The sequence below is a fragment of the Aphelocoma coerulescens genome, chromosome 21, assembly GCF_041296385.1.
Source record: "Aphelocoma coerulescens isolate FSJ_1873_10779 chromosome 21, UR_Acoe_1.0, whole genome shotgun sequence".
NCBI lineage: Eukaryota > Metazoa > Chordata > Aves > Passeriformes > Corvidae > Aphelocoma > Aphelocoma coerulescens.
Window position 1 is genome coordinate 7248588 of NC_091034.1, and position 25599 is coordinate 7274186.

General features: G+C 48.9%; 1 protein-coding gene across 4 annotated transcripts; it reads right to left on the reverse strand.

Annotated features, from left to right (window-relative positions):
• Positions 1 to 38: 38 nt before the first annotated feature.
• Positions 39 to 23635, reverse strand: PUSL1 (pseudouridine synthase like 1). Of its 4 annotated transcripts, XM_069035214.1 has the most exons (9): positions 23537 to 23635; positions 20630 to 20687; positions 15067 to 15254; positions 9863 to 10012; positions 7757 to 7844; positions 7207 to 7380; positions 4147 to 4201; positions 1103 to 1265; positions 39 to 155 (listed from the first exon to the last, which is right to left on the reverse strand). In XM_069035214.1, the coding sequence occupies exons 1-9, from the start codon at positions 23593 to 23595 to the stop codon at positions 44 to 46; spliced, it is 1047 nt and encodes a 348-aa protein (XP_068891315.1). In that variant the 5' UTR covers positions 23596 to 23635; the 3' UTR covers positions 39 to 43. The 4 variants fall into 4 exon arrangements, with proteins under 4 accessions (XP_068891315.1, XP_068891317.1, XP_068891316.1 ...); XM_069035216.1 differs by lacking the exon at positions 7757 to 7844; XM_069035215.1 differs by lacking the exons at positions 20630 to 20687; positions 23537 to 23635 and adding an exon at positions 19554 to 19704.
• Between the last annotated feature and the right edge of the window lie 1964 nt (positions 23636 to 25599).

Genomic DNA, 25599 nt, shown 5'->3' on the forward strand with positions numbered 1-25599 from the left:
TCCCCTGGCAGCGACAAAGGCCAGGCAGCTCCTGCAGCCACAGTCAATGGTTTTTATTGAGAACACTTGGCCAACCTCCACCCCACAGCCACAAGAGTCCTTTCAGCTCAGCCCACAGAGCTCCTCTTCTGCTGGGGCACTCGGAGTGGCCAGATCTGAGGGGAGAGGAAAAAGAAAACATTGATTTAGGGGAAGAGATGGCTCTGAAATCACCCAAAAGCACTTGAGGTCTGCTTCACTTCCCTCTGGCGAGGAGAGGGACAAAACCAGCAGCTGCCTTTGTGGGCCGAGCTCAGAGCTGAATTCCAGCTCCCTGCACTGCTCTTTGTTCCTTCCCTTTCCCTTCTGGCTTCCTCCATCCCACCTGGATGCCTGCTGAGCCTGGGGAAGCTCTGAGGGTGGTGAAAAGTGCTTTGTATCCCCATTTCCTGGGCTCTGGATGAACCACAGACAGCTCAATCCTTGCAGTTTGAACTCCTGCTGTCCCTGTCAGGGATGTCCAACTTCCATTTGCTATTTCTGCAAATCTACCCCGCTTTTTTAGGCTAAAAAACTCAAATGGTTCATCATGGAAAGGTCTGGGTTAGGAAGGACCTTAAATCCCATCTCCTTCCAGCCCTGCCATGGGCAGGGACACTTCCACTATCCCAGGTTGCTCTAAGTCCTGTCCAACCTGGCCAGGACTGGTTGCTGCTGTTAAATGAAGAGAATTTTTACATTAATGTAAACAAAAGAATGCTCTGCTCTGCCCTGCAGCCTCCTAAATTCCATGGGAGAAGTGAGGGAACAGAACTGGAGCTGCAGATCCCACAGGAGATTTGGGTTCTAGGCATGCCCTGGGACAGGACAAGAATTTGAAACATCATTCCAAGTCATTAACAAGAAAATTCCCTCTCATTAACCTGCAAGTGAGAGGGGAGAATTCCCTGGTTTTCCACATCAGCTGCTGCCAACACCTCTCCAATCCCTCCCCTTTGCTGTGATCTTTACTGGATGATTTTTAAGGTCCCTCCCAGCTCTCTGTGGGTGCCAGCACAGCTCGGGGGCATCGCTGCTCCCTCGGATCTGATTCCCAGAAAAGCCATTCCCTGCTTTCACCCACCTGCCTGGCTGTACTCCACGGATTTCAGGAAGAGCCCCGAGGGTGGGGCCATGGCGTGAGGGGGGAAAGCCCGGGCATCCTTCACCTCCAGCAGCTCCTGGATGTCCTGAGGGGACAACTTCCCCTGGCCCACTGCAACCAGAGCCCCGACCATCCTCCGGACCTGGGGAAACCACAGGACACAGTCTGGGAGCTGCCCTTGGAATATTGAGGAGGAAATGCTGGTTTGAATCAGCAAAGAATCAGCCTTGACCCTTGCTTTAGGTCTGAAGTGCCCCAGTCACAGGCTGGACTCGCCCATCACAGTCCTGGCTGCTCCTGGTGTGCCTTTGGCATCCAACACCTCATCCAGGGAGCATTTTAGCCCCTTAGCCACCCCCAGACACCCCAAAATCTGCAAGAAAAGCTGGTTTTCCCTTTCCAGCAGGGACTGCAGGGCTGGGGTGACATTCTCAGCCTGCTTGCAACGTGCAGTGGCATCTTCTACTGACCAGAGCTGGTGGAAAGGGAAAATAAAGAGCAAAATGACCCCAATTCCTTTAATTATTCCCTCTCTACAGCTGAAGACACTCACAAAGTCTGTAAATCACCTCCAGCTGCAATGAACTGCCTTGGAGCAAGTTCTGTCTCACCTGTGGGAAGGAGCTGAGCTCAGGGTGGGTTTTGTTTCAGGAACAGCAGCACTGAGGCAGCTCCTGTGCTCCCTGCAGGCTCCTCACACAGCAGCAGTGCTGATTTCAGCTGGGGACTGTGTGGGAGCTCGGCTTTGTTTGTCTTTTCTCTCAGAAAGCCAAAAAAGAGGGGAAAAAAATATCCCCCAAGAAGGGCAGCCCACCAGCAATCTGGGATTTCACAATTCCACACCTCTCTGCTGTCCCAGCTTCCCCTCCCGCCCTCCACACGCAGCAATTCCAGGCCTGCTGGGTGGGCAGAGCTCTCACACTCAGTGCCCACCTCCTGCACAAACACCTCTCACTGCTCAGCATCCTCCTGCCTAAAAAAAAACCCCTCCTGCATCCTCAGGAGCTGCTGCCTGAGGGCCAGCACTTGGGACTGCCAGTGCCACCTGCACCCCAAATGTGGGTCTTTGTCTCTAATTTTCTCCCCCTCCAATTCCCCATCCCCAATTCCCCATCCCCAATTCATTTTCAATTCTCCCCCTCCAATTCTCCATCCCCAACTCATTTTCAATTCTCCATCTCCAATTCTCCATCCCAAATTCATTTTCAATTCTCCATTTCTAATTCTCCCTCTCCAATTCTCCATCCCCAATTCCCCCCTCCAATTCCCCATCCCCAATTCATTTTCAATTCTCCCTCTCCAATTCTCCATCCCCAATTCCCCCCTCCAACTCCCCATCCCCAATTCATTTTCAATTCTCCCTCTCCAATTCTCCATCCCCAATTCCCCCCTCCAATTCCCCATCCCCAATTCATTTTCAATTCTCCATCTCCAATTCTCCATCCTCAATTCCCCCCCCTCCAATTGTCCCCCCCCAATTCATTTTCAATTCCCCCCCTCCAATTCCCCATCCCCAATTCATTTTCAATTCTCCATCCCCAATTCATTTTCAATTCTCCATCCCCAATTCCTCCCCTCCAATTCTCCCCCCTCCAATTAATTTTCAATTCTCCCCCTCCAATTCTCCACCCCCAGCTCTCCCTGTGTGGTGACCACATCCATCCCTCATCTGGACTAAACAAACATTCATTCCATTCATGACCTTTCCAGACTCTCCAAAATCCTCACTGCAGTGCTGGAATGAATCCCTGGGCTGAGTTTGTGACCCTTTAACATTTAAAAAAGAATAAACCAAAGCCCACTGAGCAACCTGCCTCTGTTAATCACTTTAAAAAGATCCAACAAGCCAAGGTGTTATAAAATTCTGGGATCTGGAGTGCCCACAGCAGCTCAAATCCTCCTCCTCTGTTATTTTATCCACCCTCACTAGAGGTCATTGCATGCCACGACTTCAGCTTCAATGCCTCCACACTGGGAATTAGCCAGGAAAAAGCAGATTCATGGCACTCATCCCAAATATCCACAGGCTTGGTGCCTCCTCACTTCAGCAAAAAATACCCACGCTCAGCTTTTGGGGTGGTTTCACCTTTTTGTCCAATAAAAACCCCCAGGCTGAGGTGAGATCAGGGGTTCCCCTGTGTGGTCTCCCCTTTGGGATGGATGAGGTTGAGGTGCTCAAATCCCATTCCTACCCCAGTGTCCCTTGTGAGGCACCTGAGGTGAGGATTGGGGGTACCTGCTCCCTCTGCAGTGTCACTAATTAACACTTCCCTTCTAATTTTTCCCTTTTCATGCTCTAAATGGTTCCCAGCAATATTTTCTTGTCACCAAATCCCTGCCCATCCATCCCTCCTCAGATTTGCTATCCTCCCCTTGCTCCCCTGCCAGAGCCTTGCTTGGCACGGGATAAAAACCCACAAATTTGGGTTGTCAAAACATCAAAACAGAATTAAAACAGAACTAAAAAATAGCTGCTTGCTGTTCCCACAAAACACCTCCTTCTCCTCCAAAAAAACCCCAAACCCCTTTCCCTGCTCCAAGGCCAGGAGAGCTGGGAATGATTCCTCAGTTTGGGAAGAGCTGAGGGCACAGCAAAGCCCCACAGGAATTATTCCCAAGAGAATCCAGGGGAGAGTTTTGTGGCAGAGGGGAGAATTCCTGCAGTTTGTGCAGCACAGCTCCATCAGCCCTTCCCAAAAAAAGCCAGGAAGTGAAATTCCAGGCAGCTTTTCCTGGGCCCAGAGCCACTGAGCAGAGCAAGAACACTAAAAAGAAGTTTTACCACTGCAAGGCACAGAGATTGTGGAAAACAAAACTTCTTTCATCCTCCCACACGATTTTGTGAGGGTTTTAGACACGAATCTAGGAGATTTTGGTTTTAATGGATCAAATGAAGAGCCCAGATCCTCATCCTGCTAATACCAGGTCCCTGTGGGTGTCACATAGCTGGAACATTGCTAAAATAATCAAACTTTAGAGTGGCAGCACCAAAATTTGGGTCTTGCAGCAGCTCCAGGCAGTACCTGTCGGTAAAGGAAGGCTCTGCTCTTGAACTTCACCTCCCAGAACTCCAGTCCCCTAAAAAAAAAGCCCAAAAAAAAAGGCATTTAAATCAAATTTCAAGTGGTTCTTTTACCCACAAGTCACAGGTGAATGTGAGTAATTAACCTGCACTGCCCCAATTAAGCTGAACCAGCACCTGGGACACCTGAGAGCTCCTTTTCTGGGACACAATTCCTTCCTACACGTGAAAGAAAATCTGATATTCACATTAAAGATATAAAAAACCCCAAACAAATCCAGGGATCACACATCAGAGAGGTCCAAACAGCCCAGGAATGAGCAGTGCCTGCACCCCAAAATTCCATCATACTTAGAATTCACTTTAATAAAGGGAAGAATGAGAGAGACACTGAAAAATCAGTGTAGGGAGCTGGTTTTTGCCAGATTTACAGATAAATCCCTGATTTTGGACATCCCTGGTGTCAATGTTGGCAGCTCCTGCCCCCAGACCCCACTTTGTGCCAGGCAATGAGGAGTTTCCATCACTTCCATCCCATCAAATGCCCCACACACCACAGCCAAGGCTCAACTCAGAGCTGTGTTTGGATAAAAAGACTTTTTTTTTTTTTTTTTTCCCCCCAAAAAGGGCCAAATTCCCCCTCTCCCCACCTCCTTTATCCCAGATTTTCCTGCTCCTGTTGCCTTAAAATCTACTAAGCTCCACAAAAATAGTCAAAATCCTTAGGAAAAATATTCTGGAGGCTTTCAAGGAGAACAAACCCCTTTCTTTCAAGTGGGAAATTTCATTTTTCCTGTCAATCTCGTGGATTAAAAAAATCCCAGCTGTGTTTTTTTCCCAGCTGGCAGCAGAACCCAGCACCTTGCAGGGAATAAAAGATGTCCTGCCCCAAGCCAGGTGACAGAGTGGGCACATCCTGAGCATTCCAAAGCATTTTTGGGACACTCCACTCCACTTCCAGCGTTGCTCAGCAACTGGGGTGGATGGGAGGAATGGTTTTCACATTTCACAGTGGTCAATTCAGAAAGGAAGGGAAGAGCTGGGAAGAAAAGCTGCTTTATGTGACAAAAGTGTGGTTTGTCCTTCTGTGATTCCTCCTCTGGGACAGAAAATAAACCTCCTTAGATTAGGCTGAAAAGAAAAAAAAAGTTTAAAATTCTATTTATGAGCTTTTCCCACTGTCCCCAACCCTTTAGGAACAGTTCATTCTCTTCCTGCAGTGAAAAAAATCAAAGTATTTGATAAAAATCGAAGTATTTGAGGGATTTTTGCTGGTTTTATTTGCAAAATGGGCAAATAAACCCTGAGCCCCATCACTGCAAATGGGAAATTTGTACAGATTAAAAGGAACCAGGACACTGGAATTAAAAAAACCCCAAACCCTGAATAAACAAAGGAACAAAAGAGCCCTCACAACATTCAAATCTGACACAAAGCCCCAAACCCCACAATTTTTTTCTCTTTAAATCAGAAAACTCAGGATTGTGGTTATTACTAAAGTATTCTAAGAGAGTTAAATGCCACCCCCTTCAGCCCAAACATTCATTAAGTGAACTTCTATCAATATATTATAAAAATGACTCATTATAAACCACAGGTTTGGCTTCATGTGTCACCAAAACCAAAAATATCCCAGCAGGAAGGAGCTTGGTGGGTTTATTCCCATTTTTTTTTTAGGGTTGCTTTCTCTCTCTGAGCTGTTCCTGGCCTCGTGTGGGATGGGTTTGTGCAGCAAGTTATGCAAAGAATGGCAATTTCCCCTATTTTCCATTAAAACTGAGGAATTAAAATGTGTTTTAAATCTCAGAGGAGCCAACTGGGCTGGATTTGAAGGTCCAAAGGGGCTCCCAGGGCATCTCCACAAGGTGATTTCCAGGGGAGCTCAGGGCTCTGCCACTTTCTGAAGGACAAAAAAAAATCCTGAGGATGAGGAATTTCCCTGCCCCCTGTGTCACCCTTTTCCCATGGGAATGGTGGTTTTTAGCTCCAAGAAACAGGGAAACGTTTCCACCTGCCCATTCTCACCTGGGATTACTAAAATGACCTAAATCACTGCTGTGCTTTGGCACCAACACGAGCAGGAAAAGCAGGAATTGGAAAAGATGGAAGGAGCTGGGAGGAACTGAAAGACCAGGAGAACTCAGGGCACTCAGATCTCGGTGTTTTTCCAAATCCTGTCCAGTTTTGAGCTGAAAAAAGGCAAAACTGGGGAAAGGAGCGGTGTTTGCAAACCACTTTTGAGGTTTGAGGTTTTGGAGCATGGCTCTTGCTGTTCCATCTCACAAATGTCCAAATTTAATAGAGGATCCTTGGGAAAATTGCCCGAAAAAAGGGTTTTTTCCCCAATTAAAAAGCACAAAAATGCAGTTTGAGACAGGTTTGCTTTCAAGCTGAGACACAACAGAGAGAGAGAAGGCAGCAGGAAAGCAAAAATCATGTTCAGGTGATAAATATCCATGATCTTTCTGGGAAAAAAACTCCAGTTTCTGCTTAATTCAGCCACTTAATTTCAATACTTGCAAGACCTGGCCCTGAAAGAACCTGATCCTCAACTCTCTTTTGTTTATGTAACGACTGAGGAATATTGGATTTCCCTTCACCAACATCCCCTGGGAAGGCAGTGGGAGTTACTGGTGTGAACTGGGTGGGACCTGCAGCACTGACCCAGGCCTTGGCTGGGTGTTTTTCCCTCTATTCCCAACTTTTAGGCAGAGGAGGAAAAAAAACCAAACCCCAATCCCTTGGCAGAGGTGGTTTTTAGCCACCAAAATGAGTGTAAACGCTGCAAAAACACCTCACAGGAACTGCTCCCTGCCAAATTCCACACTCAAGCTTGTCACATCTGGCTTTTCCATGTCCAAACAGCTGGAACAGCTTCCCTGCCCCCATTCCTGCTCATCTTTTTCCCTCAGGATAGTGGTGAGGAGAGCGGGAGAAAGGTCCTGTCCGAGCCGTCCCACAGCGGAACCCTCAGCGCGGGGCGAGCAGGAAATCATTGCCCAAAACCCAAAAATCCTCAGGAAGCAGCTTTGCAGGCCAAAGCTGAGTGTTGGGCTCTCACCTGTGCTCGTTGTGGTGGGACAGGAATCCAGGAGCAGGTTGGATTTCCAGCTGGAGCAGGGTCCTGACAGGGCACTGGAAAGGGGTCTCGGAGTTGAGCGAGCGGAAGGTGCTGAAGTCGTGGGTTCCCAGCAGGAATTTTGCTGCCTCCCTCATTGCAGAGATGTCCAGGGGGCTGGAATCAAACACAGCAGGGTGGGACCAGGAGGTTGGGAAGGGCTCAAACCCCAATAATTAAGCCAGGCTCAAAGCCCAATGAATTAAGCCAGGCTTAAACCCCAGCCCACAAATTCCACATTGCAATGCATTTTCCAGCTTGGACTGGCCCAAACCACAAGCACAGAGGCCAAAATGACCTGATGGCTGCAGGAATTCAAGACCCAAGGCCCTTCCCAAACTTTTATCCTGCTGTGCTTCCCAGAAAAGCCCTGCTCCAGTCACTCTGCCCCAAATCCTGGCTGCAGCACGAGAACCAAAATGCTCTGCAGTGTCTGCAGCTGATAAACTCAAAAAGATGCTGCCAGGTAAGAATAAAAATCAAAATATCAAACCTTGTGGTGGTTCCCCAAGCTTTGGATTTGCAGCAGGCAAAAAGGTGGAATCAGGAAGGAGCAGGAATGGGATGAGTGAGAGATGAAACTGGTGCAGATGCAGAAGGAAGGGCCAAGGTAAAACTCAGAATTTCTGATGTCCTGCGGATTTCTTCATTTGAAATATTTAGCTCTGCTCAAAGTACACTTCAGCAAAGGAATTTAGGCAGATTTACTGATGGATTTGCCTTTTTTTAGTGTATTTTTGCAAATTTCTCCTCCTAAGAGAAGCCTCAGCAGGTACACCTGAGCCCTGGCTTAGGTTTTTTAGGTTTGACCAGAAATCAAAATGTTTCTGAAGAAAACAAAAAAAAAACACCAAAAAACCCCCAAAAAACACACAAAAAACCAAAACCAAAACCAAAAAACCAAACCAACCAACCAACAAAAACTCAAAAAAAACCCCAAAACCAACCAAACAGCAACAACAGAAAAACCCCCAAAAAATCCACCCCAACCCCTCAAAAAAACCAACCCCAAAAAAATTAAAAAAAAACCAGAAACCCAACACACACAAGGAAACCCAAACAAAACTAAAAAACCAAGATGAGATTTTCCAGCATCATTCCATTTTTTTCCAGGAAAAACAACCTGAATTGCTCAGGAAAAAAAATACCCTGAATTCCAGAATCCACACTGATGGTTCCTAACTGGAAATCCAGACACCTACAGGAGTTTAATGTGAATTTTGCAGTGTCTGGACTCAATTAAATGCTGCTTTCTAAAGCCTGAGATTAAGGCACGTTGTGCACATTTCATGTTTATTCACATTCTGCCAGTTCATATTTATTTTTCCCTTCCACAGCCCACAGAGAAGAAAGTCAGCAGTTTAAAGTCAGGCCTTGTCATCTTCACTCCTCTCCTCAGACAGCTGAAATGATTTTTTCCATGCCCCACAATTGTTATCCCAATAGTGGTGATGGACTGACCACAACTTTTTATAATGCCTACAAAACCTCAAGTTCCTTGAATTTATCTTTATCTCACTACAACATAAACTAAAAGGACAATAACAAATTAATTTCTGGGGTTTGTTTGCTTTTTTATTTCCCCCTCACCTTCTGTTTATCAAGCCCTAAAATCTGATTTTTTTTTTTAATAGCACTGGGTTTGTTTTGCTTCCCTTGCAGAAAAAAAGCCTGATCTGTTGTGTCTGGGTGGTTACTCCAAGAAAATAAGTGAATATTCAGATACCCTGGTTTGTTTTTGTAGGGTTGTCACAGCCATTGGCTCTCATTTTTCAAACACACAAATCCCTCAGGGCATTGCAGAGGAGATTTTGGGGGAAATGAATGATAAAAGAACTCTGAGCCTGCTTTTTCCCCCCTATTTTAGGTGTGGAGTCACACCTGAAACTCTGATTTCATCCCTGCAGCACAGCAGGATGGGCAAACTAAGGAAACTTAAGGAAAATGCTCATCCCTCCCATGGGCAGGGAGGCAAAAATCCCTGCTGGGCTCCCCCCTGGAGATTTCAGCAGAGCCAGGTGTGCTCAGCACAGGTGAAACAGTGGGAAAGAGCTGGAAGTGGCAGCTCTGAGGGAATGGAACTCCAGGAATTTCCTCCTTGAAATCTTGTCAACATGAACGGGGAACGAGGTCTTACAAGTGGGAATTATCCCCTCCCCGTCCCCCACAAAAGCCAAGCCTGCCATGGAATCCCAGGATCACTGAGGTTGGAAAATCCCTCCAGGATCAGAGCTCAAGCTGTGCCTGATCCTCACCCTGCCCCCAGCCCAGAGCTCTGAGTGTTCCTGGGACACCTCCAGGGATGGCAACTCCAGCACCTCCAGGGCAGCAATTCCCATGTTTAACAACCCTTTCCATGGAGAAATTCCTCCTCATCTCCAACTTAAACCTCTCCTGGAGCAACTGAGGCCGTTCCCTCTCATCCTGGCCCTGTTCCCTGTCCCAGAGCCCCACCTGGGGCTGTCCCCTCCTGTCAGGAAGTTGTGCAGAGCCACAAAATCCCCCCTGATCCCCCTTTTCTCCCCCCCCCCCCAGCCCCAATTCCCTGATTTTCCTTCCAGAGAGTTGCTGAGGTCTCTCCCCAGGGAGCCTGACTCACCCTCCTGCAGGAGCCCAGCACAGATCCCGCTCGAACACGGGGATTTGGGAATGGTGGGCACAGCCCAGCAGCAGGCGGTAGATGTAGGTCCTGGAGAGGGCACAGAAACGGGCGTGGAAGGTGCTGGGCACTCTCTGGGCACTGAGGATGCTGTGGGACAGAGGGGACAGGGTGAGAGGGACACAGGTGCCACACTCGCATCCAAAAACTTTTCCGTTGTCGCCACACAGATGGGAACTGGAATGTGAAACCACGCTTAGGATTGATGGAGTATCACAGAACTGTGGAATTTTTGGGTGAAAGGACAATTAAAGATCATCCAGTGCCACCCCTGCCATGGGCAGGGACACCTTCCACTGTCCCAGGGTGCTCCAACCCGACCTTGGACACTTTCAGGGATGGGGCAGCCACAGCCTCCCTGGGAAATCCATTCCAGGGCCTCCCCACTCTCCCAGGGAAGAATTCCTTCCCAGTATCCCATCTAAAGCCACTCTCTGTCACTGGGAAGCCATTCCCTGTGTCCTGTCACCACAGTGCCTGAGGAAACATCTCTCCTGAGGGTGACCCAGCACCTTGGGACACTTCCCCCTCTGCTTTTGCAGATCCCAAACTGAGAGGGAAGGACCCCCCCAAGAACAGCCCCCCTCTGTTCACCCCCAAAGGCAGCTCCTGCAGCACATGGAGATGGTTCAAAGGTGGCCACTTCCCTCCCACCTCCCCTCAGGACCTCCAGGACTTTGTGCAGCCAGGAAAATCCATGTGAATCCCAGCATCAGCAAGGTGGGGTGTGAGTGAATCCAGCAGAACGCTCCGTGGGAACTCTCTCATTCCACGGGGACAGTCCCAAAAGCTCTTCCCTGCACATACCCATCTCCCACTGACCCCAGGCAAGGCAAGGAGGAGTTTCCCAAGCAGCTGAACTTCTCTGTTTTCTTCTACAGCTAACAGGGAGGAAGTTTCCTGTTTCTCCAGCCCAAAAATTGCCACCACACACAGCCTGGGAGCCGGCAAGGAGGGCACAGAGGCTGTCAGACAAAATTCTCCCTGTCAAGGAAGGAAACGGAGCTTCCCCGAGTTCCTGCACCTCTCCCAAAGTGTTGTCACGCACTGGATGTGACTCTCCCTCATCCCAAAGTTCTGGTGTTCCCCATCCTGCAGGAAAAATCCAGCAGGGAGTCCCTGCACTGAGCCACAACCCCTGCAGGTGCTGCTTCAGAGGAGACCTCTCCTTAGAAGGGAGTTTTTCTCCTGCTGTTTTGCCTTCCTGCCTTTGGAATTCAGTGAGGAGAAGGGAGCCAGGGCAGCCAAAAAAACAGGATAGATTTGGGACCACAAATGTCTTTATTTACTTTAAAAAAGGTTGGTGCTCTGGGGATTTTTGCCAGCTCAAGGGCCTCTGGCTCACAGCCCTCCCCTGGCTCAGACCACAGAGGGAGAAATTAAAGCTGAGCCACAGAGATTTGCAATAACAAGCCCAGGAATGGCTCTGCTGCTGTAAACCATCAGGAGAAATGCAAACTCCATCCTCCAGGCCTGCAGTGGGGTTTGAAGCCAGGACCTCCAGCCTCCTCTAAACACAATAATAAAATTATTACATTTATTTCCCTCTGTCTGCATGCCTCCACAAGCACACGATCTGTCTCGAGCTTCTTCTGTTAACACTTGGGTGGTTTTTATTAAATAACCATCCTTTTAGGAAGAGTCTTTCAGAGGAGCCTATTTCTGCTCACATAATTCCTGTTGCAATTGTTCCTTTTAGCCAGGAATGTTTGTCCAGAATTTATTCCAGCAGCTGCATTTCAGGCCTTGCTGAGATCCCATTTTTAAAAAACGGGTGAATGATGGGAAATAAAGACCTGTGGCATTTTTTACCTTTCCAACAGAGCCTGAATTTCAGAGGTCAAAGGGAAAAAAACTCCAAGACATTTAACTAGAAATGGATTTTATGAGACAAAGATCATCCTGCCCTCTCCACTGAAAACAGAATCAAAAACCCAGCTTGCAGGAGGTGGGAGGAATCCCAGCTCTCCTTGTCACTCAGACAACTTTTATTGTGTGGTTACAAAACCAGAAACAGGAGGTGTGAGACTCCTACACTGCCAGTCCTCCTTCAAGGACAGCAAAGTCCTCCTAAAATGACTCCAGCTCTCAAATACTCCCTGATTCTTGGGGGACAGGATCCTTTCAGATGTGCTTTGCAATTTTAAGAGACAGAGCAGTGGTAGGAGAGACCATCAGGCCACAGAGAGGGATTTGTGGCTCATGGCACACTCAGCCAGCCTGGAATCCTGTTTCCCTTCCAAACTCCATCCACAACAATGTGTTCCCACAAAGATCCCTCTCTCCTTCAGCCCCTGCTTGCAACCACATCAAAGTTCTGAGTTTTCTCTTCAGCATGAGCAGAGAATTCCTGCTCCTGGCACAGGGATTTTTCCAGAGGGAGGGATGAGGGATGAGGACGTGCAGGCTCAGACCTGTCACCGCTGCCTAATGAGAAGCAGATGAGGCAATTTTGGGAAGGTTCAGCCTTGGGGAGAAGGAAAAGCTGGACTGATAAACTCAGACTAACTGAGCAGGGCTGCATCCTATCAGAAGGTATCACCTCCTCAAAGGTACCTGCCAGACCTCAGAGTGAAACAGAACTTTTCCCCACCTGAGATCCCACTCCTGGCTCATTCTGGAGATGCTCCCTGGCTCAGAGCTCCCTCCAGCAGCAAATCTGGTTGTTCTTGGACAGGTCAGTGCAGGTATCACAAACCTGGCTGTGATTATGGACCTGCCTCCCCACCCATCAGCACTTTTAGCTCTCCATGACAACTTATTCCATTAAAACTTGACAACACAACTTCATTCCAGGCCTAAATTCAGGGAAGATGGCCTGAGATTCAGGTTGGTGACACAGAACAAACTGCTCACAGCAGTGGCACCTTCTGCCTGCAAAATCAGCTCCCAAACTGTTTCAAGGAAGGAAATCAGAACTCTGACCCAACTCCATATCCCCTGGGACTGCTACAACACCCTGAAAGGGGTTTGGACTTCCAGGCCCTGACCTGGTTTTCAGTCTGAGCAAAATGAACAACCAAAAATCCCTGCACAAATTCTATTTCAAGATTTTTTTTTTAATTGTGGAAAAAATTGCCTCCAGCCCCACCCCACTGCAGCTGCTTTGGAGTCTTTCCACCCATGTCAGGGAAGGTGAAAGCTGTCAAGGGACAGGAACTCACAGCTTGAGAGAGGGAGATTTGCTCTGTGGCCTCTCACTGCAGAGGAACTGAGCTGCTGCTTGAAGAGGAACTGGATTTGGAAGTGCCAAAGCATCAATCCTCTGCTATCATGCTCATATCCCACCTCAGGTTTGGGATGTAGGGCCTGCCTGTGGACTGTGTTGGAAAAGCAGGGAAATCAGAGCTTGCTTTTCTTTCAGGCACCCACTTTGCTTTAAGACTTGACCAACTCTGCAAATTTTTGCAAAGAAGGTGGCGAAGGGGCAGAGAGAATTCCCTGATGGCTCTCTGGGGGCTGGCATTGCTGCATTTCCTACAGCAGCCACGCTCTAGATCAAGCTCCAGCAGTGTAAGAGCCACCTCTCCCTGCCCTTAAACTGAGCTCACCCACCCAAAACAGCCCAGGAGGGTCCTCCAGCAACACCCGAGCTAACATGGACAGCCACGAGATTGCCAGGATCAAAGGGAAAAGCCACGGTGGCCTCATGATGTCCTCAGAACCATCAGGGGACTGCCAAAGGAACTGCAAACATCAGGGAAAGAGGTCAGATAAAACAAGATAACGAACAGGAACTTTGTGCCTGCAGATATGAGGCTCTCCCAGCGCCTTCCTGAGCTCACATTCCAGGAATTTCACTTCCTCTTCCCCCTCAGCCTCTGCTGGCTCCCCTGGTGCTTGCCTGGAGGTGAGGGAATGCATCTGTTGCAGCTGCTGCTGCACTGCAGATCCCAGGGATAAAACTGCATTTAAATAAATGCAAAGCACCACTGACACACAGCTCCAGAAACGCTGCAGGAAAACACTGGGAAACCCCATCCCGAGGCCAGGAGAGCTGCAGGCACCAAACAATTCCCTGAGTGGGATCCCAGTCACAACATCCCTCCCAGAGCAGCAAATGCCAGGCCAGCAGTGCCTCACCACGCTCCTGGCCACCAGGAATTTGTGCCCTGGAGCCACTGTGCCCTCTGGACATGACACAGCAGAGTCCCTTCTCCTGATCCTGCTCCTTGCATCACCCAGGAATGGGCCAGCAGCTGATCCTTGCAGCCCATCCCTGATTCTTACAGGTCTGGAGCAAGCTGTGCCAGGGACACAGCACCACAGCACCTGCAGGCAGGGAATTCCTCATTCCTGGGAAAGAGCAACACCTTCATCCACCCCTCCCTCCCTCAGACTCCAAACTATTGGAGCCCCTGCACGTTTAGAGCTGGATTTGGGGTTCCCCAAGCTCTGGAGAACTGGAATCCTCCCTGGGAAAGCCAAGAGGAGATGCAAGGCCGATGGCAGGCTCCAAACCCCAGGCCTTGCTCTGTCAGCGTTTGTGCCAGGCCTTGTTTTACAAAGGAGAGATTAGGAAATAAAGCAGGGAGTGGACTTCCCAGTCATGCTGCTCTTCTCACAACAGCCCAGATTTGGCTTTTAACCCAAAAATCCCAAGTTTTTCACCCAATCTACACTTGAACCATAAAAATGCACCTATGGGGAAGGACACACAAAGTTACACCCGACAGAGACCTCGGGAAGAAAAGCAAAGAAGGTGAAATTCCACCCATCTTTTGAAAGCTTCACAAGGTGTGGTGATTATTTCTGTGACCGAGGCACACTCCTGGCAGAAACTGCTGCTTTCACGATCATTTCCTGGCTCTGATGCAGAATCAATTCCCCAAGGAGCAATAACTGAGAGCTGTCACACTCGTGGCAGCCCAGGGGATCCAACCCTTGCATGGTGACACTGAACTGCCACAACTCCTCTTTTTTAGGGGTGCCAGCAGCTGATCCCATAGCAACAGCAGTGGCACTAAGTTGATTTTAAAGCACCAGGCCAGCAGCAGAAACACACAAGTTCAAGGGAGTGATCTCCCAACAGAAAACAGGGAAAAAAAATACAACCCACGGGTGAAGGTGGGAGCTCATTGTTGCATCTCCTCCTTCCCCCAAAAAAGCCAAAATAAAGGATTTTTGCCTCTCTACCGACTCACCAGATGGGCTCAGGCTTGAGGTGATAGTTCAGCCCCTGGACTAGTTGCTTCTCACTGAAAGCTGCCTTCCCTGGAGCCCTCTGGATGTCCAGGTGGGCAGCGTTGGCCAGCGCGTGGACGCCGGAGTCCGTCCGGCTGGAGATGTGGAACTTGATGGGAACGCTGGGCCTCAGGTTCTGTGCCGCCTTCTGGAACCCAAAAGAAGGGGGAATTCAGCAAAACTTCAGGAAAAACATCCTCCTCCTGGCTGACCACACCTCTTTGTGGCTCCCAGAGGAGTTTGGAGTTGCTGTGGGCTGAAAAGAAGTGATGGAGAGGAGCCTGTTTGGGGGATTTCTCCGAAAATCAGTGGTTTCTCAGCTTTTACTCTGAAATCACCTCACACACAACATCCAAAATGCCACAAGAGCTTTCTTGGGTGTACAAAATAAAGTCAAAACTACTCATCTCTCTATCCTCTGCTTTGTATCATGTGAGCTTCCTTAAGAGCACAAAATAAAGTTAAAAATATTAATCTCTTTACCCTCTGCTTTGTGTCGTTGGGTGAGGGGGGAAGAAGACAGAGAATCACCCATTTCAACCCAAATCCCAGGCTCTCAGACAGAAAATCCAGTGAAAATTACTCCAGGGAATAAGTGAAACATCTGAAAGAGTGAAAAACCACAAAAGAAGGCAGAAACCCAGAAGAATGACTCCAAATTTCCTTCTCCTTCCCATCCCCACTCCTGAGCACCGAACCCAGTGGTTTTCATTGGATTTTAATTGGCTACAAGAGCCAATAAAGTTCAAATTGCTGACTCACAAATACCTTCCAGACTCCTGTTGGAGCAGTCAGGATTCTGAGCTCTCAGAAATGTTCCATGAAAATGCACAGGGAGGCAGAGAAAAATGTAACCAAGCTGCAGGGGGAGGCCTGGGAAACAGAACTGAACTGCTTTTCCCCTTCCTAATCCTTCCATTTGGAGCTCACATGTGGTCACAATTAACAGGGAGAAATCTTTATTTATCACCCTCAAGCAGTGATAAATGAAGAGAGGAGCAGACAGAAACGAAACAGTTTCCTGCAGCAGACCTTGGCCTGTGCCTCAGCAATTTGTCTGAGAGCAGAAGTTGATTTTTAAGAGCAAAGTTGCTCCAAAGATGTTCGGGTTTCGCAGGCTCCTCCCTCCCTCTCTCCACCCTCTTCTCCCCCTCCTTCCTCACCAGACAAAAACCAGCCACTGGAAACAAGAGTAAAGAAAGAGAACAGGAGATAACATGGAAAACATCCTCATTTTTTTGGCCACAGGCCTGGATGCAGCGCTGCTTTGGATCCCACAGTGCATCCCATCTCCATCTGGATAATCAGGAACCAAGCTGAATAATCAGGACACTGGATTTCTCCACTGGAAACCAGACTGGAGAGGAAAAGAGGAGCAGAATCCCAAGTAAATCTGGTTATTTCCCCTGCTCAGCTCAGCCAGCAAATCCACAAAGGTGCAGGATTGGGTGACACCTTCCACAAATGGGATTTTCCCAGCTGCCCTTCTCCAGCAGCTTTTTCCCACCTTTCTGAGCATCCAAAGGAGGAATGTGACCACCATCAACACCAAATCCCAGTCTGTGAACCTGAAAGCTTTGTGGAAATGCACTGATACACAAAAATACTCTGAAAATGTTCTACCAACTTCTGCCTCCAGCTTCGAGTTTAATTTTTAATTTCATTTCATCAGGAGGGGATAGAATCTCCTGAAAGAGAATTTCTGAACTGCTGAACTTCTCTTTGCAGGCAGCTAAGAAATGACCCCTTCACCTATGCAAATGTCTTCTATCTGTGCATCCAAAGTCCTTTGAGCAGCTGAAGGTCTCCTCCTCTGGTTCCTGTGCACTTTAATCTCTTAATATCCCCCACCCTGAATTTCAAAAAAGGTGCATGATTTATTTACATGCAGGAATTGCTTGGATAGGGACCAGTTTTTCCTGCCCTTGCAGTAAAAACAAGCCCCTAAAACAGGCAGGGCTTTCATCTGAGGAACTCCAAAGGCTTCAGTGCTGTTAATCCAGATCCCCATCCTGTTTGGGATCATCTGTGGGTTCCCAGGGGGGAACTGAAGCAGGAGTTGAGCACTTTAGCCAGCTAAAAAGAAATGAAGAAGATAAAGGGATAAAGGAGCTGTGTGTGCTCAGAGCTCACAGCTCTCTGCTCCCTCCTCTAAGCCACAGGACATGTAAATATTTTTCTCTTTAGCAGGTGCTAGAAACACTGAAATCTCAGCTTTGGCACCTGCTGGAGGCCTCTCACTGAGCCACACTTGCATTTATCCCAAATCTTTCCACACAGCCACGTTCCTGGAACAGCCAGCAACATCTCAGGGTGCGAGTTTATCCCTCAGACACGCCAGGGATGCAGGGGAAAGCATTAATTGCATTGAGCTGCTCTGTCCCCTAACAGGTTTTGTTCACTGAGCGCTTCCATAGTTTGAATTATGCTGGAATTTCCACTGCTGGCTGCCAGGATGATATGGATCCACATTCCAGATGGATATTATTGCTCACAGCTCAGTTTTCCTCTCATGCTAGAGGGGCAGGAGGAAGAACAGGCCTGCTGATGAACACTACCCATGGCAGGGGAGCAAAAGTTCATCCATTTCTCCTCTTGAAGTCTAAATTAAAAAAAAAAAAAAAAATCCTCAAGATTTTGACCTCTACAGGCATTGGGAATGTTTTGGAAAAGTTAATTTCTCTTCCCCAGCAGCTGGATTGGTCATGGTTTCATCCTTTGGAATGGCCTCAGATACAGGGAGTGAGTGCATTTCCCTGCCAGGGAGCTGCACAATTTATTAATTACAGTGTTCTAATAATTAATAACATGCAAGCTCCTGGTTGCAAGTCATCACAGCTTCCCTGACTCACTGGGTGCTATGTCAGCTGAAACTAATTAAAAACCCAGCTCATTTTCAGTTGGATAGATAAAATTGAAGCGAAAGCCAGGAAGGATACACTGAGAATGTGGATTTTGTTAGAAGAGAAGGTTTCCAAAGTGATCTCTGACGTCACTGAAATTATTATCAAAACAGAGGCTGAAGATGACAGTTCTCTTTATCCGTTTGAATTCCTTGCTCTTTTTTTTTTTAAGGATGGGGGGAAGGAGGTTGTACCAGAGCTGCCTTGCATAGTAAGGAGCTGCTGTTTCTCCTTTCTCTCCTCTCCTACTCCCTCTTCCTTTCATGAGGAACAATATCTGCCCTTAGCACAAGGCTGCTGGCCAAAACAGGGTTTTGTGAGGGGAAGATGAGTTTGGGCAGCATTCCCCAGCAAAATGGGAAATGGGAGATGGTTCCAGGCAGGCCTGAGAAGGAAGGGAACTCTGTAGATCCCAGCAGGTGATTTTTACCACAAGCAACAGTCACTTCCCTCATCAAAAGGTGAGATCTTCCTTTACAGCAGAGACATTTGTAAGAACTGAGACAGAGCCTGAAGTCCTGGATGTTAAAAGTTTCCATGAATAACATTGGAGGGAGCCAAATCCCAGGGCTCCAACCTCCCCATGTGGGGAAACAGGCCTGGAATTTGCTTTGGGCCCAACAAGCCCAGTTTGGGCTTCCAAGTGCTCCAAGACTTGTCCCCAAGAAATAAAGTGTTGCCAGCAAAGCTCAACCCCCTCAAAGAGACACAGAAAGCTCCTACAAGTATCTCTGAACTAAAACAAGGCTCCATTTCCTCTGGACAGTCCCAGAGCTCTGTCACAGAGCAGCACCAAGGACTTCAAAAGCTTGACAGTGACCCAGGGTTACAAACAGATCTGTTCAGCCCCAGCCCAGCGACTTTCCCCCAGCACAAACACTCACAAACCAACCAGCCCATTCCCATTTCCACGAGGCAGCTGCTGAAACACAGAATCTGCACCTCCCAGGTTATTGGAACTGCAAACAAATGGCTGAACATCCTCAGAACACAATGAGGATCTCATTACAGCTTTAATTTTGCCCTTCCCTTCAGTTGCCTTCCTAGCTTTGGGGAAAGCAGTGAAGTTCAAGGCTGCAGAGAAAAGGAGGAAGGAAGAGAAATTCCTGCAGGCCCCAGAAGTTTTCTATTAAAGCTGCTTTAAGGCTTCCCATGTGGTTCCAATAGACACAGCAGTGCCCAGCATCAATACCACCACATGAAAGCACCGAGCTGGCCTGCAAACTGCTGATGCTGTGAAAAGACAACACCAAATAAGCTCATGTTTGTCTTTTTCTCTTCTTCTTCTCTCCTCTCATCACCCACCCACCCCATCTGCCTGCTCAGACATCACTGGGATAATGCAGAACAACTGCTGGGCTCACCCCAAGTCCAGAGCCTGAGGCCCTGCATGGCTCAGAGGATGAGATAAATGGGATAAAAAATCCTTTTGGGCTCTTCTTTCAGGGTCTGCACAATATTTAGGCACTTTCTCTACAACAGTCTCAGGCAGGAAGCCACATAAATACACCCTGAGAACTCTGATTTGAGCCATAATTCCTTACACTTTCCTTCTGAGCAAGAGCACCAGGAATTCTCAGCCTCGTGGGACGTGGGGATGTCCTGGCCATATCACATGGGTGGGACACACCAAGGCTGCTCTGTCCTTCACACCACCAGGGTTGCAGCTAATGCAGAGCAGAGTGTCCCAAAGTGCTGCAATTGGTGACTGGGGTCAGACAGAATGACCACAAATGAGGACTGAGTGACAAAGTTAACTCCCAGGTGGGGTCTGACCTGCAGAAATCAGCTCTTTGACAACCTCTCATCTTCCAAACAGGCACAAGCTTCATTTTGAACTCCACAATACTTCCAAGACAAGAGAAATAATCCAGCTTCCTTTTGATTCCTGCCCTGCACCAGCTGCAGCAGCTCCACAGCAGCTTATAATTAATTAACAATTTAAATTCCCAATTGGATTACGATGCTCAGGTGTGCTGAGCACTCACCCTACACAAGTGACCCATTTTCTGCTCCTGGGTGTAACAGGGGTTTTTTTTACACTCACTGTCAGTCCAAACAGCACTGGGGTCCTCACAGCCATCCCCAGGTCCTAGGGAATCCCTGGGAGCAGTGCAGGGATAACAGAATCGTAACTTTTTTCCCCCCCAGTGTATTAGAACTCCAAAAAAAATGGAAGCAGCCTGGAACAATGGACATCCTGCTGTGCTTTGTTCTGGAAACCTCTGTCAGGGACATCCTCTCCTGGGAGCAGGCAGCCTCCAGCTGTTAAATCCATAAAGGAATTGGACATGAAGCACAACTGCAGCAGTTTTAAGGACAAGGGAGGTAAAGTCACAAGTCTTAACAAAGCTCAGGTGGGCCAGCACCTGAGCAGGGCTCTCAGAGTCAGTTCTGGGCTCAATTAAGTCTCATTGAAGGGTTCACATCTTTTTAGGGTCAGAATCTGTATGATGATCTCATTTAAAGTATTTCGTTTTGAACTTTACAGTGTTCAGCACTCTGCCAGTTTTACTGGGTGTCCATCTCAAGGTAATATTGACCCCTTATAATTTCTGCAGCTGAATAATGTGACCCTAAAAGCTTCATTTTCACAACAACTGGATTAGCAAGGACCTACCTCCAAATAATTCTGGACTCCAACCAGGGCCTGATCACTCTTGGTTTCCATAACCCCACTGCAGAGCAAAACAAACACAATTTGCTGATGTGTGTCAACATTCAGGGACTTGACACAGAGCCCACCAACACATCCAGGACTTGCTAGGGCACTGTTGCTATGGGAAAACCTGGATCATCCCACAGAACCTGCAGGGACCAAGCACTGAGGAATGGGCAGGAAAGCTGATGCAGTGGTTATTTTCAAGAAGGGAGGTTGGAAATAAAAATTATCCTTCAAATGTTCCTCTCTGGACTGGCCCTTGAGACAGAGGCTGACAGGAGAATAAGGCAGACAAATTAAATTAGTTTGAGATAAAACTATTTGAGGGCCAGCAGCTGGTTGCCAGTTGCAGGCCAGGACTTGTGAATGTCATAAATGGACTAAAAGGCCACAAGGACAGTTTGTGATGAGCTTCCTGCTCTGCCACAGAAGCCACTGCAGTCCCACAAGCTGCTGAAGGGCTGAGAAATGTCCTGGGGCTAAACCCAAACTACTCAGAGTAATTTAGGTCAGACCCCACAGTGACCCAGTGCAAGAACTGGGGGGTCTGGCACAGGCTGGGGCTGTGCTATGATATCCTCAAGATGGGCACAGTTCCATCAGCTGGGGCTGCACGAGTCCTCCCCCACACCTGGAAATGGGAAGAGGCACAAATCTGCCCGTGGGATGTTTGTGAGGCCTGGGGAAATCCAGCCTCAGGGAGCACAGCCCACAGATAGCTTCCCCTGCATCTCTGGGGCACCACAAACCACCTCCATCACAGCAAACACAGTGCTCTGTCCTCCTGCCCCCAGCCTGAGGGAAATCTCCCTTCTCCTCTGTCCTTTCCTGTCTTTTATCCTTGCTGATTTTATGCATCTCTTGCCCTCACACTTCTGTGGGCAGCAGAAAGCAGAGTCCAGCTCCCTGCCTGCTCTCACCTGCTCAGCAAGGGATCCATCCCTCACCTGGACACTGTTCTCATCCATTCCTCCCCAAACCCTGCTCCCCCTAAACTCTGCTCTCTAAATTCTGCCATCCCGAACTCCACTCTCATCCCTTCCTCCACAAACTCTGCCCTACCCATACTCTGCTCTCCTCAAACACTGTTCTCATCCATTTTCCCCCAAACTCTGCCCTCCCAAACTCTGCTCTCCCTAAATTCTGCCATCCCAAACTCTGCTCTCCCCAAACACTGGTCTCATCCATTTTCCCCCAAACTCTGCCCTCCCAAACTCTGCTCTCTCCAGATTCTGCCATCCCAAACTCTGCTCTCTCAAACACTGTTCTCATCCATTCCTTCCCAAACTCTGCTCCCCCTAAATTCTGCCATCCCAAACTCTGCTCTCCTCAAACACTGTTCTCATCCATTTTCCCCAAACTCTGCCCTCCCAAACTCTGCTCTCCCTAAATTCTGCCATCCCAAACTCTGCTCTCCTCACTGTTCTCATCCATTTTTCCCCAAACTCTGCTCTCCCTAAATTCTGCCATCCCAAACTCTGCTCTCCTCACTGTTCTCATCCATTTTCCCCCAAACTCTGCTCTCCCTAAATTCTGCCATCCCAAACTCTGCTCTCCCCAAACACTGGTCTCATCCATTCCTTCCCAAACTCTGCTCTCCCTAAATTCTGCCATCCCAAACTCTGCTCCCCCTAAATTCTGCCATCCCAAACTCTGCTCTCCCCAAACACTGGTCTCATCCATTTTCCCCCAAACTCTGCCCTCCCAAACTCTGCTCTCTCCAGATTCTGCCATCCCAAACTCTGCTCTCTCAAACACTGGTCTCATCCATTCCTTCCCAAACTCTGCTCCCCCTAAATTCTGCCATCCCAAACTCTGCTCTCCTCAAACACTGTTCTCATCCATTTTCCCCAAACTCTGCCCTCCCAAACTCTGCTCTCCCTAAATTCTGCCATCCCAAACTCTGCTCTCCTCACTGTTCTCATCCATTTTTCCCCAAACTCTGCTCTCCCTAAATTCTGCCATCCCAAACTCTGCTCTCCTCACTGTTCTCATCCATTTTTCCCCAAACTCTGCTCTCCCTAAATTCTGCCATCCCAAACTCTGCTCTCCCCAAACACTGGTCTCATCCATTCCTTCCCAAACTCTGCTCTCCCTAAATTCTGCCATCCCAAACTCTGCTCCCCCTAAATTCTGCCATCCCAAACTCTGCTCTCCCCAAACACTGGTCTCATCCATTTTCCCCCAAACTCTGCCCTCCCAAACTCTGCTCTCTCCAGATTCTGCCATCCCAAACTCTGCTCTCTCAAACACTGGTCTCATCCATTCCTTCCCAAACTCTGCTCCCCCTAAATTCTGCCATCCCAAACTCTGCTCTCCTCAAACACTGTTCTCATCCATTTTCCCCAAACTCTGCCCTCCCAAACTCTGCTCTCCCTAAATTCTGCCATCCCAAACTCTGCTCTCCTCACTGTTCTCATCCATTTTTCCCCAAACTCTGCTCTCCCTAAATTCTGCCATCCCAAACTCTGCTCTCCTCACTGTTCTCATCCATTTTTCCCCAAACTCTGCTCCCCCTAAATTCTGCCATCCCAAACTCTGCTCTCCCCAAACACTGGTCTCATCCATTCCTTCCCAAACTCCGCTCTCCCTAAACTCTGCCATCCCAAACTCTGCCCTCCCAAACTCTGGTCTCTCCAAATTCTGCCATCCCAAACTCTGCTCTCCCCAAACTCTGTTCTCATCCATTCCTTCCCAAACTCCGCTCCCCCTAAACTCTGCCCTCCCAAACTCTGCCATCCCAAACTCTATCCCCAACCCCTGCTCTCCCCACCGCCGCTCTCTCCCACCCCTCCGCAGCTCTCCGGGGCCGCCCCGGGCGCTGCCCCGCTCCCGCACGTGGCTCGGGGCCAGCGGGGCACGTACCTGTACCTGGTGCCAAAGTACTGAAAGAACACCAGGTACCGGGCAGGGGCACGGACCATGGCTGGTCGGGATCCCGGCACCGATCCCGGCCGGGCAGCACCGCCCCTTCCCCCGGCCGGCACCGCCGCTTCCGCCGCCGCCGGCACGGGGGGGGCCCGGAGGGAGCGGGACGGGCTCAGGGAGACCTGGGATGTGTTCACGGGAGCTGGGGATGTGCTGATGGGTTCTGGGATGTTGTGCGTACATCACCCCCCTCTGGAAAGCTGTGATTCCCCTCGGATGCTCCTCAGCTCTCCAGCTGTGCTGCAACACGGTGGATTAAAAAAAAAAAAAAAAACCAGAAAAACAAAAAAACCCCAAACCCAATAATAATATTGATTTGAGCTAAGAAACCACATCAGGCAGGGGCCACAAGAGGTGGAGGCTCCTTGCTTTTCCTGCCTTCCTCAGATAACTGTGTTATCTCAGAGTGATCACTCACTGCTGGCTTTTCCTCAGTTTCAATTCCCAGAGCATCAGTTAGGTGCCAGCTGTCCCCCGAGGCAGATGGGAATGCCAAAACATGCAGGGGTTAGGGTAGGAATGTAGCTCCCAAGGACAAACAAAAAAGGTTTCTTGGGGATGGATATCTATGTCCAGCTCTGGGGCCTCCAGCACAAAAAGGATGTGGAGCTGCTGAAACAAGTCCAGAGGAAGCCACGGAGATGCTCCAAGGGCTGGAGCCAGGCTGGGAGAGCTGGGAATGTTCACCTGGAGAAGAGAAGGATCCAGGGAGAGCTCAGAGCCCCTTCCAGGGTCTAAAGGGGCTCCAGGAGAGCTGGAGAGGGAGTGGGGACAAGGCATGGAGGGACAGGACACAGGGAATGGCTTCCCACTGCCAGATGGGATATTGGGAAGGAATTCCTGGCTGTGAGGGTGGTGAGGCCCTGGAATGGATTTCCCAGAGAAGCTGAGGCTTCCCCTGGATTCCTGGAAGTGTCCAAGGCCAGGTAGGAGCACCCTGGGACAGTGGAAGGTCCCTGCCCGTGGCAGGGGGTGGGAACTGGATGATTTTTAAGGTCCCTTCCAACCCAAATCCTGCCAGCACAGGCGTTCCAGGCAATCCCACATCCATCACTTTCAGCCTGGAAAGATGTGTAAATAACAGCTGAGGGGAAATAACAGCTCCAGGGACAAAAATAAACCATGATAATGGTAAAACACAAAGGCTGCAGATGTTCTCGATGCCTGTAATCTGTGTTTAAAACTCTTTCTAAAACACTGAACTGCAATATCTGGCTGGGCAAGAGCCTCAATCCAGCACAAACAGGCATCCAACTCATTGGGAGAGGGAGAGAAAAATCCCTGGAGAGAAAAATTCCCCTCGTGCAAGGCTGAGATCTGTTTTGAATGGAAAAATCCAGGCGGCTTTCAGGCCACACAATGGCACCCAGACTCTGTGATAATGAAAGTGATGAATCTCAGCTTTGGGGCGGAGGGTGATTTCTAATCCCTGGCCTTGTGCACACACACGCGGGCAGGAGCAGCTGCTTCCATCCCTGCTGGAAGCACCACGGAAAAGGAGCACTGGATGGGTTTGACCTCTGTGGAACCACATAAAACAGAGGCCACAAGAGGTCACCTCGCCCCTTCTCCACGGCCGAGGGGTTTGCCAGGGCTAACTCCTTTCCCTGAATTCCTCAGAACACTCCAGCATCTGATAACTGTTAAATAACTCAGATTTTTGCTCTCACTCTTGGCTGTGGCCAGCAAATCAAGGTCCGGGAACTCAGATGGAAATAAGCCTGGTCTAGAGGTGAATGGTGGCTGTAATCTGTGCACAAAAATGGCATTAAACATCTTAATTTCACCTCATTTCATCACAGTTCCTGTCCGTGGCTGAGGTGAGGTCTCCTTGTGACATCTGTCACGGGTTCAGACACCCCTGGGCCTGTTGTTTCACTCATGGCTTTAGTTGAGATGCAGGTTTTTCTTAACACGTGGGATTTCCAGTTCAGGCCCTTCTCTCAGTTCACAGAAAGTGCATCTAAAACCTGCACTGAACGATGTGGTTGCTGCTGTTG

Excerpts from the sequence above, each read along its gene's own strand:
- PUSL1 (XM_069035214.1), bottom strand. The coding sequence starts at position 23,595 with ATGGTCCGTGCCCCTGCCCGGTACCTGGTGTTCTTTCAGTACTTTGGC. Across the intron at positions 20,688-23,536 it reads TACTTTGGCACCAGGTACAG|TGGGGTTATGGAAACCAAGA; the intron begins GTACGTGCCCCG and ends TTTGCTCTGCAG. Across the intron at positions 10,013-15,066 it reads CTCAAGCCTGAGCCCATCTG|CATCCTCAGTGCCCAGAGAG; the intron begins GTGAGTCGGTAG and ends TCTGTCCCACAG.